Below are 17,559 nucleotides of genomic sequence, written 5' to 3' on the forward strand. Positions count from 1 at the left end.
GCAGGGAGAGTGACTGGTAAGGAAAGCGAATGAGCACAGACATTCCATGGGAGGTGGAGACTTGGGGGGAACTTAAGCACACTGTGTGGGGTCTAGCGGGAAGGAACGTGCATGCATGTTTACATGGGGAGAAGTGAGATCAAACAGGGAGACCACATGGGAACTGGGAGGAGAGCTGATTTCCCACAGGAATTCCTTTCTGCTTCCTGCCTAGCAGCCCCTGCTCTGTGAAGGGCACCCTGAGTCTGGTACCTTGGAGATGAAAATGCCCTCATCGGTGGGGTCAAAGGGGTTCCCAGCGTGGCCTTTCGCTCCCCCTCGAATGCTGATGCCCAGCTTTTCTCCAGGAGCCTTCTCAATGCAGATTTCCTGTGGACACAAAAAGGTCTCTGTCTCTAATTTGATTTAGTTTGGGCTGGAAATGTGGCTGACAGACTTTGATTGGGGGTGGAGGGGAGTGTTGGTGCTGGTAACAGACCATGCACAGAATAGCCGGGAAAGGGCCAGCTCTGTGGCTTCCACCTTCTTTGGCCTGATGGGTTTGCTTTGGCTCTCCTTTCCTGTATTCTGCTCCCAGTTCAGGGTCTAAGAGGGGTAAACCCGATCCAGCCTCCAGCCACAGTGACTGCTGAATGTAAAGATGAACCCCTGCCAGTCCCAGGCTGGGTACCTGCCTGCTCATCTGAGACTGGCTCCTGCTACCAGGAGAGAGGGGAAACTTCATCAAGCTGCAGAGCTGCACCTCTGATCCAGCCTTCCATCTAAGCTCAGATAGAGCAGGGACTGCCTGCCTGAGGACTGAGCCACCTGGGGAGCAAGGACAGGAGCCCCACTCAAACCGTCTCCCCTGAGGAGCAGGGTCATTTAACCTGAATACAAGGGAGATCTGCTCCTCCTCAGCTTTCCCCACTTCACTTACTGCATTTCCTAAGGGGGAGATCCCAGGGCAGTGTCCATGAATTTTCCTACAAGTGCTTTTGTCAATAGAGCTGCCAGGCTGTGCCCAGACCAGGGCTGCTGCTCCCACTTGGGCTCCTCTCCCCTCGCAGAACCTACCTGCATGCCAGGTGGCGGAGGATCTCGTCGCACCAACATGCTCAGCTCCTGTGTACTGGACAGCAGGGCGTTCACAGCCTCCTGGTGGGTAGCATGGCGCAGGTCAATAGTATTCACCTCCAGGATCCTGTCCCCTACTCGCAAGCCACTGCGGGATGCCAGCCCATGGGGAATGACCTGCAGAGAGCCACTGGTGTTAAGGCTGGAAAGGGACTCTGATGGGAGCAGATATCCACCTCCTAGCAGAGCTGCTGATGTAGCCATACACACCCAGAGCAGACCCTACCCAGCAGGGAGATGAGTGGCAGAGCTTCCCTAGGAAACCCCAATGGACTCCTCCCACTGCCCTCCTGAGCTTCCAACCCTCCCCACAGACTCCTGCCACTGCCCCCTGAGCTGCTAAACACCCCGTGACGCCCTCCCCACAGACTCCTCCCACTGCCCCTGAGCTGCTAAACACCCCGTGACGCCCTCCCCACAGACTCCTCCCACTGCCCCTGAGCTGCTAAACACCCCGTGACGCCCTCCCCACAGACTCCTCCCACTGCCCCTGAGCCGCTAAACGCCCCATGACGCCCTCCCCACAGACTCCTGCCACTGCCCCCTGAGCTGCTAAACGCCCCGTGACGCCCTCCCCACAGACTCCTCCCACTGCCCCCTGAGCTCCTAAACACCCCGTGACGCCCTCCCCACAGACTCCTCCCACTGCCCCCGAGCTGCTAAACGCCCCGTGACGCCCTCCCCACAGACTCCTGCCACTGCCCCCTGAGCTGCTAAACGCCCCGTGATGCCCTCCCCACAGACTCCTCCCACTGCCCCCTGAGCTGCTAAACACCCCGTGACGCCCTCCCCACAGACTCCTCCCACTGCCCCCTGAGCTGCTAAACACCCCGTGACGCCCTCCCCACAGACTCCTCCCACTGCCCCCTGAGCTGCTAAACACCCCGTGACGCCCTCCCCACAGACTCCTCCCACTGCCCCCTGAGCTGCTAAACACCCCGTGACGCCCTCCCCACAGACTCCTCCCACTGCCCCCTGAGCTGCTAAACACCCCGTGACACCCTCCCCACAGACTCCTGCCACTGCCCCGGAGCTGCTAAACACCCCATGACACCCTCCCCACAGACTCCTGCCACTGCCCCCTGAGCTGCTAAACACCCCGTGACGCCCTCCCCACAGACTCCTCCCACTGCCCCTGAGCTGCTAAACACCCCGTGACGCCCTCCCCACAGACTCCTCCCACTGCCCCTGAGCTGCTAAACGCCCCATGACACCCTCCCCACAGACTCCTCCCACTGCCCCTGAGCTGCTAACCACCCCGTGACGCCCTCCCCACAGACTCCTGCCACTGCCCCCTGAGCTGCTAAACACCCCGTGACGCCCTCCCCACAGACTCCTCCCACTGCCCCCTGAGCTGCTAAACACCCCGTGACGCCCTCCCCACAGACTCCTCCCACTGCCCCCTGAGCTGCTAAACACCCCGTGACACCCTCCCCACAGACTCCTGCCACTGCCCCGGAGCTGCTAAACACCCCATGACACCCTCCCCACAGACTCCTGCCACTGCCCCCTGAGCTGCTAAACACCCCGTGACGCCCTCCCCACAGACTCCTCCCACTGCCCCTGAGCTGCTAAACACCCCGTGACGCCCTCCCCACAGACTCCTCCCACTGCCCCTGAGCTGCTAAACGCCCCATGACACCCTCCCCACAGACTCCTCCCACTGCCCCTGAGCTGCTAACCACCCCGTGACGCCCTCCCCACAGACTCCTGCCACTGCCCCCTGAGCTGCTAAACACCCCGTGACGCCCTCCCCACAGACTCCTCCCACTGCCCCTGAGCTGCTAAACGCCCCGTGACGCCCTCCCCACAGACTCCTGCCACTGCCCCCTGAGCTCCTAAACGCCCCGTGACGCCCTCCCCACAGACTCCTCTCACTGCCCCTGAGCCGCTAAACGCCCCGTGACGCCCTCCCCACAGACTCCTGCCACTGCCCCCTGAGCTCCTAAACACCCCGTGACGCCCTCCCCACAGACTCCTGCCACTGCCCCTGAGCTCCTAAACACCCCGTGACACCCTCCCCACAGACTCCTGCCACTGCCCCTGAGCTCCTAAACACCCCGTGACGCCCTCCCCACAGACTCCTCCCACTGCCCCTGAGCTGCTAAACACCCCGTGACGCCCTCCCCACAGACTCCTGCCACTGCCCCTGAGCTCCTAAACACCCCGTGACGCCCTCCCCACAGACTCCTCCCACTGCCCCTGAGCCGCTAAACGCCCCGTGACGCCCTCCCCACAGACTCCTGCCACTGCCCCCTGAGCTGCTAAACGCCCCGTGACACCCTCCCCACAGACTCCTCCCACTGCCCCCTGAGCTGCTAAACACCCCGTGACGCCCTCCCCACAGACTCCTCCCACTGCCCCCGAGCTGCTAAACGCCCCGTGACACCCTCCCCACAGACTCCTCCCACTGCCCCTGAGCTGCTAAACGCCCCGTGACGCCCTCCCCACAGACTCCTCCCACTGCCCCCTGAGCTGCTAAACGCCCCGTGACACCCTCCCCACAGACTCCTCCCACTGCCCCTGAGCTGCTAAACACCCCGTGACACCCTCCCCACAGACTCCTCCCACTGCCCCTGAGCTGCTAAACGCCCCGTGACACCCTCCCCACAGACTCCTCCCACTGCCCCCTGAGCTGCTAAACACCCCGTGACACCCTCCCCACAGACTCCTCCCACTGCCCCCTGAGCTGCTAAACACCCCGTGACGCCCTCCCCACAGACTCCTGCCACTGCCCCCGAGCTGCTAAACACCCCATGACGCCCTCCCCACAGACTCCTGCCACTGCCCCCGAGCTGCTAAACACCCCGTGACGCCCTCCCCACAGAGTCCTCCCACTGCCCCCGAGCTGCTAAACACCCCGTGACACCCTCCCCACAGAGTCCTCCCACTGCCCCTGAGCTGCTAAACACCCCATGACACCCTCCCCACAGACTCCTGCCACTGCCCCCTGAGCTGCTAAACACCCCATGACACCCTCCCCACAGACTCCTGCCACTGCCCCCTGAGCTCCTAAACACCCCGTGACGCCCTCCCCACAGACTCCTGCCACTGCCCCTGAGCTGCTAAACGCCCCATGACACCCTCCCCACAGACTCCTCCCACTGCCCCTGAGCTGCTAAACACCCCGTGACACCCTCCCCACAGACTCCTGCCACTGCCCCCTGAGCTGCTAAACACCCCGTGACACCCTCCCCACAGACTCCTGCCACTGCCCCTGAGCTGCTAAACGCCCCATGACACCCTCCCCACAGACTCCTGCCACTGCCCCCTGAGCTGCTAAACACCCCGTGACGCCCTCCCCACAGACTCCTCCCACTGCCCCCTGAGCTGCTAAACACCCCGTGACACCCTCCCCACAGACTCCTGCCACTGCCCCTGAGCTCCTAACCACCCCGTGATGCCTTCCCCACAGACTCCTGCCACTGCCCCCTGAGCTGCTAAACACCCCGTGACGCCCTCCCCACAGACTCCTCCCACTGCCCCTGAGCTGCTAAACGCCCCATGACACCCTCCCCACAGACTCCTGCCACTGCCCCCTGCGCTCCTAAACACCCCGTGACGCCCTCCCCACAGACTCCTGCCACTGCCCCCTGAGCTCCTAAACACCCCGTGACGCCCTCCCCACAGACTCCTCCCACTGCCCCTGAGCTGCTAAACACCCCGTGACACCCTCCCCACAGACTCCTCCCACTGCCCCCTGAGCTGCTAAACACCCCGTGACGCCCTCCCCACAGACTCCTCCCACTGCCCCCGAGCTGCTAAACACCCCGTGACGCCCTCCCCACAGACTCCTGCCACTGCCCCCGAGCTGCTAAACACCCCGTGACGCCCTCCCCACAGACTCCTCCCACTGCCCCCTGAGCTGCTAAACACCCCGTGACGCCCTCCCCAGAGACTCCTGCCACTGCCCCTGAGCCGCTAAACGCCCCGTGACGCCCTCCCCACAGACTCCTGCCACTGCCCCCTGAGCTGCTAAACACCCCGTGACGCCCTCCCCACAGACTCCTCCCACTGCCCCTGAGCTGCTAAACGCCCCGTGACGCCCTCCCCACAGACTCCTGCCACTGCCCCCGAGCTGCTAAACACCCCGTGACACCCTCCCCACAGACTCCTCCCACTGCCCCTGAGCTGCTAAACGCCCCGTGACGCCCTCCCCACAGACTCCTCCCACTGCCCCCTGAGCTGCTAAACACCCCGTGACGCCCTCCCCACAGACTCCTGCCACTGCCCCTGAGCCGCTAAACACCCCGTGACGCCCTCCCCACAGACTCCTGCCACTGCCCCCTGAGCCGCTAAACACCCCGTGACGCCCTCCCCACAGACTCCTCCCACTGCCCCTGAGCCGCTAAACGCCCCGTGACACCCTCCCCACAGACTCCTGCCACTGCCCCCTGAGCCGCTAAACACCCCGTGACGCCCTCCCCACAGACTCCTGTCACTGCCCCTGAGCCGCTAAACACCCCGTGACGCCCTCCCCACAGACTCCTGCCACTGCCCCTGAGCCGCTAAACACCCCGTGACGCCCTCCCCACAGACTCCTGCCACTGCCCCTGAGCCGCTAAACACCCCGTGACACCCTCCCCACAGACTCCTGCCACTGCCCCCCGAGCTGCTAAACACCCCGTGACGCCCTCCCCACAGACTCCTCCCACTGCCCCCTGAGCTGCTAAACACCCCGTGACGCCCTCCCCACAGACTCCTGCCACTGCCCCCTGAGCTCCTAAACACCCCGTGACACCCTCCCCACAGACTCCTGCCACTGCCCCTGAGCTGCTAAACGCCCCGTGACGCCCTCCCCACAGACTCCTGCCACTGCCCCTGAGCTGCTAAACGCCCCGTGACACCCTCCCCACAGACTCCTGCCACTGCCCCTGAGCTGCTAAACGCCCCGTGACACCCTCCCCACAGACTCCTGCCACTGCCCCTGAGCTCCTAAACACCCCGTGACACCCTCCCCACAGACTCCTGCCACTGCCCCTGAGCTGCTAAACGCCCCGTGACACCCTCCCCACAGACTCCTCCCACTGCCCCTGAGCTGCTAAACACCCCGTGACACCCTCCCCACAGACTCCTGCCACTGCCCCTGAGCTGCTAAACGCCCCATGACGCCCTCCCCACAGACTCCTGCCACTGCCCCTGAGCTGCTAAACGCCCCGTGACGCCCTCCCCACAGACTCCTGCCACTGCCCCCTGAGCTGCTAAACACCCCGTGACGCCCTCCCCACAGACTCCTCCCACTGCCCCCGAGCTGCTAAACACCCCGTGACACCCTCCCCACAGACTCCTGCCACTGCCCCGGAGCTGCTAAACGCCCCGTGACGCCCTCCCCACAGACTCCTGCCACTGCCCCCTGAGCTGCTAAACACCCCGTGACGCCCTCCCCACAGACTCCTCCCACTGCCCCCGAGCTGCTAAACACCCCGTGACACCCTCCCCACAGACTCCTGCCACTGCCCCGGAGCTGCTAAACACCCCGTGACACCCTCCCCACAGACTCCTCCCACTGCCCCCTGAGCTGCTAAACACCCCGTGACACCCTCCCCACAGACTCCTGCCACTGCCCCCGAGCTGCTAAACACCCCGTGACGCCCTCCCCACAGACTCCTCCCACTGCCCCTGAGCTGCTAAACACCCCGTGACGCCCTCCCCACAGACTCCTGCCACTGCCCCCCTGAGCTGCTAAACACCCCGTGACACCCTCCCCACAGACTCCTGCCACTGCCCCCGAGCTGCTAAACACCCCGTGACACCCTCCCCACAGACTCCTCCCACTGCCCCTGAGCTGCTAAACACCCCATGACACCCTCCCCACAGACTCCTGCCACTGCCCCCTGAGCTGCTAAACACCCCATGACACCCTCCCCACAGACTCCTGCCACTGCCCCCTGAGCTGCTAAACACCCCGTGACGCCCTCCCCACAGACTCCTCCCACTGATCCAAGGTCTTGTGACACCTCCATGGAGAAGCAGCTAAGGGAATCAAAAGTTTCCACACACAAACCCTCATGCCTCAAAACAAGTCGGTTCCATCCCTTCCTCCTCCCCCACCCCCAAGCTTCCTGGAGGCACTTCCATCCTCCATTCTCCTTGTTCTAGAGACTCCATCCGCAATGGCCACATTCCCTCAGACATGCCCATCCTGGGCTGCCCACATGGGTCCCTACCTTTGAGATAAAGACACCTGGTTCATGAATCCCAAACGGGTGGCTCGAATGGTCACTGCCTCCAACAATGCTGAGCCCCAGGGGCCCCCCAGCTTTGACCAGACAGATCTCCTGCAGGGAACAAAGAGCATACAGCCAGGGAGAGGGCAAGGAGTACCAAGCAGCGACTGTGCCTAGAAAACTCCCCCCAGACACTCTGCTTGGGAATGAACGTGAAGGAGATTCTCAACACGTGGGAGACCCAGCCCCTTCCCAACAGCCCGACAACATGGTGGCCAGTCCTTTGAGGGACAGCTCGGAACCCCAATCCTGTCCAATTAACAGAGGACCGGGGCAATCAAAGCCCCAAATCCCAACAGCCAACCTTACCTCGATGGGGTACTGGTCCTCCAGGCATTTGGGCAGATGGTTCCTTTGTAGCAGAGGCGTCTCCTCGGGCGTGCTCTCCCCATGGCTGGGAGGTGGCGGTGGGGAGTGCGTGCGCACTCGCTGCACCACTGGTGAGTCTCCCTCGCTGAGCTGCTGTGCCCCCTCTCTCTCTACCAGCAGCGTGATGGTGGGGGAGGATGCGGTAAGCAGCGCTACTGCCTGATCATGCCTGGCTTCTGTCATGTCTACCCCATTGATCTAGAACAACCCGCAAACCCAGTGTCAGCACATCACCCAGCACACCCTGCCCTGCCAGGCACCTTGCTGCGGGTCACATGGGACACCATCCCACTGGGAGATCTGTCCAGCACCCTGTCCCCCCCTGTCCGGAGCCAAACCACCATGTGCCTCACCAACACTACGCTTCCCTAGATGGCTGAGCCCTGAGTAGCTGCCAATATCCCACTGGGCCATAACCCCTCTTCTAGCCAGCCATCTAGCTGCCCATCAATGCCCCCTCCCGCCACTTTACATGGCAGAGCCCAGAGTCGCAGCCAGGGCCTCAGCAATGTATCAGGAGAGCACACTGGCTAAGCACCAAGACCCAGCTTCCTGGAGTCCCATCACACAAGCTAGCCATCCCCACAACTCTGCTCCTGTTTAATAAGTACCCAGGAAACTGCACCTCACCCTGCACTGGCTCTGCACAGACTCCCACACCCCAGCTTTCCTGCAAGATCACAACTGCCAGGCTCAAGGGGCTGCACTACAGGAATGAGGGCCAGGAAGATCCGAGCGTGGGAAGAGGCTGGAGAGACGCTTCCTGACAGGAGACTGCCACATTCTCAGAAGGAAAATTATTGCTCAAGCAATAAACTCTTCAGTTATTATTCTTGTGGACACAGTAGTTCTGAAGCACCCACTGGTCCTGCCATTCCCCCAGGGCAGAGCCCAAACATGCCAGGCCACCCTGGGTGTAGTGATGAGCCTCTGCCTCTCACAGAGAGCAGAGTGGAAGATGAGTTGGTCCTCATGGGGTGCCTCATTTCCCACCCCTCAGGATGGCTCATGGTGGCCCTTCATCACCACTGGGTACTGCCCTCCTAGGTGTAATAACACCATGTTTCCTCCAGTCTGTCAGAGCAAAGCCTGTCAAGGGGCCCTGGGGAACCAAAAGGGCTACAACTCTGCTCTGAAACAAGCCAGAGACTTGTAATGTCTCGGACAAGCAGGGTCTGGGATCCAAAGGGCCGGATGGAAATGTTACAGCTAATTCGCAGCTCTGCACCAGAAAGGAGCTCCGAGCCAGAGCCAGCCATGCACAGACTGGGCCTGCAGCATCCTCCCAGTAAGCCTCAGTGGGACATGTGGATCCCGGTGACACTGCTCACAACCAGCCTCATCCTCACCAGACCTGGCACTACCCACTCCAGAGAGCAAACTCCCCCCCGAAGCCACAGGAGCTTATACCAAAGAAGCCTGAGGTGAGGCACCTCCTGACATCCCTGGCTCCCATCTCCATTACCTACCCCATCACCTCCTCCCCGGAGCCATTTTCCAGCCCAATCAAGACGAACACTGGAAGTGCAGGGCTCTCCTCCTGACCACAGCACAGACATGGATGGGAGGGACTCTCCCTCTGCCCTCACAGTGAGCAGTCCAGGAGGTCCCTCTCGGTGCAGACCCTTCCGATTATACTAAGTACCAGGGACGGGGAGAGAACCCACCCCAAACACATACAAAGCAAGAGGCTCTGGCGGGGTGTGGGGTGGAGAATAAACCCAGCCACTAGCTCCCGGGGGCCACCGGGGACCAAGACCCACCAGCTGCATCGGGGACACCTGCGACAGCCGCACAGGCTCCCTGGACTGAGGTCTGGCTTTGTGAACAGCCCTTGGCCTGCTGAGCACTGTTCTTCATTCTGGACCCAGGCTGCAGCTCAGGGTGCTGTGCTCACCCACAGAGCAAGTTTTCCTCTGTAACCTCAGCCCAGCCCTGTCATGGCCAGACAGAGCAGGGCCGGTAAGAGCAGGCGAGGCTGCCCAGTGCCCAGGGAAAGGGAGAGCTACCACCTGCCCTCTGTGCCAGCAGCTGGCTACATGGTCCCGTGTCACAGGGAGGCAATGGACTCCCTGCTATATCTCCAAGTGACCGGAGCCCAATCTCCATCTCTGTGTAAGCACAGAGCTGCCACTGCCCTCTCACTTCCGCCTAGTTCGCTACCATCTGCTCCATCCCCAATTCCGTTGCTGCTAACTGACTGCCCTCTGCCTCCACCCCCAAAATCCAGGGACCCCTCTCTGCCCCAGGCCCTGCCCTGTGTTCCCAGTCTGGTACTTTCCCCTCCTGGGCTCCCTGCCCTCCATCCTCAATCCTGTACCTCCTTAATTCACCCCCACCCCCACTCCCTGCCTTGTGTCCCCAATCCTGTACCACCCACCACCACCTGGAGTCCCTGCCCTCTGTTCCCACTCCTATATGCCTTCTGCCCTTCATTCCATCTCCTCTGGCCTGTCTCCTCCAGCTCCAAGAGGGTTCTGGTTTTCTTCTAACACACACAGCCATTGGTCAGGGATATTATTCACAACGAAGGAGAAAGACTGGTCAGAACAGGAGTGAGGACTGGAGGGTTAGTAGCCAACCACAGGTGTGTTTTTGGGGTGTTAGGTTTGGAAAAAGACCTTGGTTGGGTCCCTCAATCCACATACTCAAAGCCCCCCCAGCAGAGGGCAGGGGGAGCCTCCCGCAGAAGAAGGGTGCAAAGGAGGTTTTGAGGACAGGGATGAGAGTAGGAAGCTGCGCTGTATTTCTTTTCTCAGGAAAATATAGGCCCTTTAGGACTGGTGGGAGCTAAGGCCTAAGAACGGATACCCCCAGCTGGCACCATGGGCGCTGGGTGCTTGCTCTTTCTCACAGAGCCGTGTACTGGCATCTGCCTGCCCGCAGCACTCAGAGGCAGCCTGCCTGTCTCCTGCCCACAGCATGCCAAAATCTGCCCAACTGCCTCATTCAGACCCTGCAGATGGTCACAAACTCACTTGTGCATGCCCAGGACTGTCACCTACTGAAAACCAGCCCAGTAAAGACAGACAGGTGCTGCCCAGTTGAAATCTTTGTAAGAAACAGATTAACATGGGGCCTCTCGCTGGCCAAGGTGCTGCGTTTTGACCTGGATTCTCATATTTTGGAGGCTGAGAGCAAGTCATCAAACCTTCAAGGAAGAATTAGAAACATCCACTCAAACAGTCACAGCAGTCCCACAGGGCCAACCTAGCTGAACCACGGGGCACTGGCTCCTGGGCATTCTGCACGGGCTCCAAATCACAGAGCTCCACAGAACAGTCAGGAAGTAGGAATGCCAGGGGTCTAAAGACACTTAGCAGGTGGGGATCGAATCCCAGCCCACAGGGCCACTGGATGCTCCCTTGGGGAGATATCATCCTAGCAGCAACACAGCCACCCTGCATCGCAGGAGGGTAAAAGGCATAGTGGCAGCTCTTGTCAGGAGACACACAGCTGCTGGAGAGGCCATGGCCTGCAAAAGCCATTGCTAAGAGGCAGGGAGCTCTGTGCAATGCCCAGACTAGGAAAGCGGGGGTCAGGCTGAAAGAGGAAAGGATCTCTGTCTATGGATGGATACTGCACTCATCCCCAGGGCCCCAAGTGCTGGACTCTGAGGCTCAGCACTACAGTCTCTTGTTACTCTGCACGCTCAAGCATGGGCAATAGGCTCACGCGAGCAGGGATGTGCCAGTGGAGGAAGAGGGGGGTCCTTTCTCTATACAAGCAATGACACTGCATGCACCGTGTCACCCAGAGCAGCGGCTCTCCACCTTTCCAGGTGACCACGCCCCTTGCCAGAGTCTCATTTGTCTTGCCGACCCCAAGTTTCACCTCACTTAAAATCTACTTGCTTACAGAACCAAACATAAGCATACAAAAGTGTCCCAGCACACTAGTACTGAACAATGGCTGACTTTCTCATTTTTACCATATCAATTATAAAATAAAACAACTAGAATATAAATATCACACTTACATTTCAGTGTATAGTCGATAGAGCAGTAAAACAAGCCATTGTCTGTATGAAATTTGAGTTTGGTACTGACTTCGCTACTGCTTTTTATGTCACCTGTTGTAAAACTAGGCAAATATCTAGATGAGCTGATGTACCCCTTTGAAGACCTCTGCGTACCCACAGGGGTATACATATCCCTGATGACAGCCGCTGACCAAGAACACTCAGATGATTGATGACAGCAAGACCTATGCATGCACTGAAACCAAATACCCTTCCTACAAGCCCTGATCCATGCAGAGAACGGTCTGAGGGGGCAGCCTACCCATACTGCTGACACTGAGGAGCGCTGAAATGGCCTCATCTTCCCACCCTGAGAAGGCAGACTGCACTCTGACAAACAGCTCGAGAGTCTTTCTGACCCCGCTGCAGAGGGTGCCAACCGGTACCATGTGGATCTGGCCTTGGGTGCCATGTGGCTACAGCTATACAATCCTCCCACCACGGAATGCAGAGATACCCCACAGGGCTCTAGCTAGTCTAGGCAGCTCCTAGGGATCAGCTGCTGTCCAGGCCATGGCTCAATTTTGAAAGGCCTAGAAGAAGAGGAGCAGGGAGGGAGGGACGGAGGGAGGAACAGAGGGAGAGATGCTGGGCCACCCGAGCCCCTTGTGAGGAAAAAGGGCGCCAGGCCCAGCCCAGTGCTCCAAAGGGTTTTCATGAGAAAGGGAAAACAGCGCAGACCCCAGGCCCAGGGATAGAGCAGACAGAAGCCAGCACTGACAAGGCTGTATCAGTGCTTACCCGCACCAGCTCTGTGGTAACTCTTGCTCTTACCACAGCAGCCGGACTAGAAACCCACCACCAGCACCAGGATGCAGGAGCTTCCATTCACTCAGAGGCAGCATGCGAGCTCAGGGAAAGGGGGTGGGAAGAGCACAAGTGACACAGATTAGCAGAGAGGTACAAGGTTAGAGGCAGAGGTGGGATCCGTGTCACTGGCACAAGCAGCAGCAGGAACTGGGGACCAAAGCTTCAAATCAGAAACCAGGAGAAAGGGTTCCACCAAGTCCCCCTGGGCCCCACACTCGGCTTGACAACCCTCCCCTCTCCGTCTACAGCCTACACTGACCCCCTGGCTTTCTGGAGGGAACAACTGCCACCAACACTGGCAGGAGTCACTGGTCCCCTGGGCAGCACCCATAGGGCCCTAAGGGGAAGACTTGCCCAACCCCACACAGTGTTGCCTTGCAGAGCCCAACGGGGGAGCAGCCCCCACCTACCCAGTGAAGCACCAGGGGTCCGCAACTCCCCAGTGCAGCCAGCGCTGCTGGAGGGACTCACCAAGGTTTTGTGGTTCGAGCGTTCACTGTGGAAGGGTGGGCACCAGCCTTGCCAAGAGCCAGTCAAAGCTGGGACAGCAGGAGCAGGAGCTGCTGGTCTCCCTAGGGCCCTAGGGGCTGGGAAAGGAGCCCAGAGGTCAAGTGACAAGGAGACAGACCCCTGGAGGAGGGGCCGAGGAGGGACAGTGGGATCTGCTTTCCTAACTCCTATGAACAGAAACAGTAAACGACAGGCTTCTGGCAAGACTCACCAGCACCACACCTCCCTCCCATGGCTGCCCCAAGCACTCACCGAGATGACCCGGTCTCCAACATGCAGCGTCCCGTCCCGATGGGCCGCACCACCCTCTGCAATCCGCGAGATAAAGATCCCCTGAAATAGAGCCCCAGGGGTCAGAGCAGCCCCAACCCCATCACCGGAGCACCTCCACATCCAGACCCCTTTCCAGCAGCTGGCAGAGTCCCAAACCCTCCCACCTGGGCCCAAAGCCCCCTGCCCCTCTCTAGCACTCCACACCCTCACTCCCCATCCCCCTTCTGACCCTCGCCCCTCCACACCTCACCCTTGGACTCCTCAGTCCCCCAAACCCTGTGTAGAGCCTCTGGCTCCAGGAAAGCCTGACTCAGCAGGAGCTCAGAATACACAAGCCGAGAGGAGAGGGAGCCAGGACTGAATGTCACTGGCAACCACTGACAGCCCCACCCCTGCCCGCCTGAGCTCCTCTGCCTGGAACAGAGCTAATGACACCCCATAGAAGTGCAGGGAAACACCATCTGTCCCCTGGCCTGCAGAGATCTGGGGCTGAGCTCCCCTCCCTCCGTGCCCACCTGCCCTGTAACATGGGGGCTGAGCTCCCCTCCCCTAGGAGTGCAGGGAGACACCTCCCCCTCCCTCTGTACCCACATGCCCTGTACACAGACCCTGGGGCTGAGCTCCCCTCCCCCAGGAGTGCAGGGAGACCCCAGCCTGCACAGACATCAGGCAGTGCTCTCCCGAAGGCCCCCCTGCTGGCTCACCGTGTCACCCGCCCGGTAGGGCGTGGAGCCCTTGCCCCCAGCAATACTGAAGCCCAGCCCCTTCTCATTGCGCATGAGGCAGGTGGAGAATCTGTCTGTGGGTGGTGCCCCCTCAGGTCGCTCTGGAAAGCGAAGGCCGCCCCGTGGCTCTCGTGGGCTGTAATCATCCTCGGGGCGCAGCGGTGTAACCGTGATGGCGTTCTCGGGCTCCACCATCCGCTCCCGAAGAACTGTCATGGAGACGGAGCTGCCTGAGCCACGCAGCGCCTCCACGGCCACATGGTGCTCCGCACGGTGCAGGGCCACTCCGTTCACCTGAGAAGGGACAGGGGTCAAGGTGGGAGACTGGCCCACAGGGAGTCCCCAACCCCTCCCCCAAACTCACAAGGAGCTCCCCCACACCAACAGGGAGCCCCCACATACATTGACCCCACAAGGAACTCCCCACACACCCCACCCCACATGGAGCCCCCCCCCCCCCCCCACACACACACACCGACCACACAGGGAACCCCCCCCCTCCCCCCCCACACACACACACATCGACCCCACAGGGAACCCCCCCACATACACACACCACCTCACATGGAATCATAGAATATCAGGGTTGGAAGGGACCTCAGGAAGTTATCTAGTCCAACCCCCTGCTCAAAGCAGGACCAATCCCCAATCAAATCATCCCAGCCAGGGCTTTGTCAAGCCTGACCTTAAAAACCTCTAAGAAAGGAGATTCCACCACCTCCCTAGGTAACGCATTCCAGTGCTTCACCACCCTCCTAGTGAAAAAGTTTTTCCGAATATCCAACCTAAACCTCCCCCACTGCAACTTGAGACCATTACTCCTTGTTCTGTCATCTACTATCACTGAGAACAGTCTAGATCCATCCTCTCTGGAACCACCTCTCAGGTAGTTGAAAGCAGCTATCAAATCCCCCCTCATTCTTCTCTTCCGCAGACTAAACAATCCCAGTTCCCTCAGCCTCTCCTCAGAAGTCATGTGTTCCAGTCCCCTAATCATTTTTGTTGCCCTCCGCTGGACGTTTTCCAATTTTTCCACAACCTTCTTGTAGTGTGGGGCCCAAACCTGGACACAGTACTCCAGACGAGGCCTCACCAATGTCGAATAGAGGGGAACCATCACGTCCCTCGATCTGCTGGCAATACCCCTACATATACATCCCAAAATGCCATTGGCCTTCTTGGCAACAAGGGCACACTGTTGACTCCTATCCAGCTTCTCGTCCACTGTAACCCCTAGGTCCTTTTCTGCAGAACTGCTGCCGAGCCATTCGGTCCCTAGTCTGTAGCGGTGCATGCGATTCGTCCGTCCTAAGTGCAGGACTCTGCACTTGTCCTTGGAGCCCCCCCACATACACCAACCCCGCAGGGAACATCTCCCCCACACACACACCGACCCCACAGGGAACCCCCCCTCACACACACACCGACCCCACAGGGAGCCCCCCCACACACACACACCAACCCTGCAGGGAACATCTCCCCCCCACACACACACCGACCCCACAGGAAGCCCCCCTGCACACACACCGACCCCACAGGGAATATCTCCCCCCACACACACACACACACACACCAACCCCACAGGGAGCCCCCCTACACACACACCAACCCCACAGGGAGCCCCCCCCAAACACACCCCACCCTACATGGAGCCCCCCCACACACCCAACCCCACATGGAGCCCCCCTACACACACACAGCAACCATACACAGAACCTCTCACACACACCAACCCCACAGGAAGCCCCTTCCCCACATCAACCCCACAAGGAACCCCCCCGAAACACTGACTCCACAGGGAACTATCACACATACACCTCAACCCCATAGGGAACGTCCCCACACACTCCAACTCCCTAGGGAGCTCCCCCAAGGGAGCCACCCCACACACACCCTGCACCATCCCCTCTCTCTCCCATGGTGCATGGCACAGCTTGTTGCCATTCACTTAAGAGAATGCCAGGCTGCCAACACCAAAACTGAGCCCCAGAAGGAGACAACTGTGTCCTCTCACCACCTCCCTTCTCTCACATACCCAGCAAGTCACTTGGGGGTCACAGATCTTGCTATCCTCCCTTCAGGGAGTGGCCACCAAATTCTGGTGCAACTCACAGCTTCTTCCTTCTGTCTCCCTGACTTCAGACAGATGGCCCTTATTGTGCTGGGGGATTCGGGAACAGTTGTAGGGGAAGTGTGGCTAGTCCAGTGCGGGGGACACTGGTTGGTTTGGGGTCAAGGCAGGGAGCTGGAGGATCTTCCTGTTGCTGCTGCTGCTTCATTTCACATCAAAATGCTCTTTGGCCTAGGGAAAGGGGCCTGGGCTGGCAGCCAGGCACCTCAGAGTGCAAGTCTCACAACTTCCGCCGACTGACCTTAATAAGTCTCTTCCCACCACAGCCTTTATTACTGAGCTAGGCCTACCCTTGTGCACAGCCAAGTGTCATTCCCCACCCTTTACAGCACAACTAACTAAGGGCCTGAGCTGGGAGCAGAACCCAGGTTTCTGATAGGGCAGATCCAAGTCCCACCTGCCTTTCAGAAAGTATATGCCAATCCTATGGGCTTGGCTATGCTATCTCTAAAATGGGGTTACACATACATACCACCTTTGCTTTGAGATACACAGATGAATGAGTACTATGTAAATGTAAAGCAACAGTAACTAATAGCACTGAGGAGTCAATAACCCTCAGTCTTCTGCTCTAACCAATAGACTACGCTCCCCTTCCAGCGCCAGAAACAGAACTCAGGAGTCCTAAGCCTATGGGTATGTCTACGCTGTATTCTTAGTCTGTGGTCCTACAGGTTTGTGCCCAAACCATCCACACACTAAACTCTCAAATGTGCTTCTTTGAACCAGTGCTTGCTTGAATGGCTGAGTGTTTGGGTTAAAACCCAAACTGGAACTCATGCACTTTGCAGTGAGGCTGCAGGCAAATTCACTTGAGTGCTGATAGGCCTCCAATGCCCTTCCCACAAGTTCTCCCAAGGAACAGACAAGTTCTTCCACAACTGACACAATTGATTGGGAAAGAATCCTAGAGCATCTCAGCACAAAAACCCATGGGAGTGTCCCCCAACACATACAGGAGCATGCAGAAACACTGAAGACACAGTAATGTGGGAAGGGCTTTGCTGTGGGAGTACTCATATGTGGGCCAGGCTAACCCGAGAGCTCAAATCTGCATGCCAACACCCAGGCTGACTGTGCAGAGTAGACATGCCCTGTGCGGCATTCTGTCTATCAAAGAGTTAAATATGATGAAATTTCTCTGCCAAGATGGCTCTCCATCTCTGGATGTCTCTGGATCCAGACAGGATGCCATTCTCAAAGATGCTTTAGTCAAACAAAAGTAATTGGCTCAGTACAGGAACAACTGGATGAAATTTAATGGCCTGTGTCATATAGGAGGTCAGACTAGTTCTGGCCTTCAAATCTATGGAACGATTAATTTAAATAATATTATTAAGATTGAAAAACCCGGCACTGATCAGTTAGGAAATGCCA

General features: G+C 59.2%; 1 protein-coding gene across 48 annotated transcripts in view; it reads right to left on the bottom strand.

Moving 5' to 3' along the window:
* The window catches only part of SCRIB (scribble planar cell polarity protein), a 240,891-nt gene that overhangs the window by 138,192 nt on the left and 85,140 nt on the right, over window positions 1–17,559 (bottom strand). For all 48 annotated transcript variants that reach the window (XM_037891689.2, XM_037891716.2, XM_043538871.1 and 45 more), the window contains 6 exons: window positions 14,031–14,345; window positions 13,306–13,386; window positions 7,653–7,910; window positions 7,284–7,394; window positions 1,057–1,233; window positions 253–369 (listed from right to left, as the gene is read on the bottom strand). In XM_037891689.2, the coding sequence (XP_037747617.1) occupies window positions 253–369; window positions 1,057–1,233; window positions 7,284–7,394; window positions 7,653–7,910; window positions 13,306–13,386; window positions 14,031–14,345 (1,059 nt within the window). The remainder of the gene's footprint in view (window positions 1–252; window positions 370–1,056; window positions 1,234–7,283; window positions 7,395–7,652; window positions 7,911–13,305; window positions 13,387–14,030; window positions 14,346–17,559) is intronic.

This window comes from Chelonia mydas, chromosome 2 (genome assembly GCF_015237465.2).
Source record: "Chelonia mydas isolate rCheMyd1 chromosome 2, rCheMyd1.pri.v2, whole genome shotgun sequence".
In the NCBI taxonomy this organism is placed as follows: Eukaryota; Metazoa; Chordata; order Testudines; family Cheloniidae; genus Chelonia; species Chelonia mydas.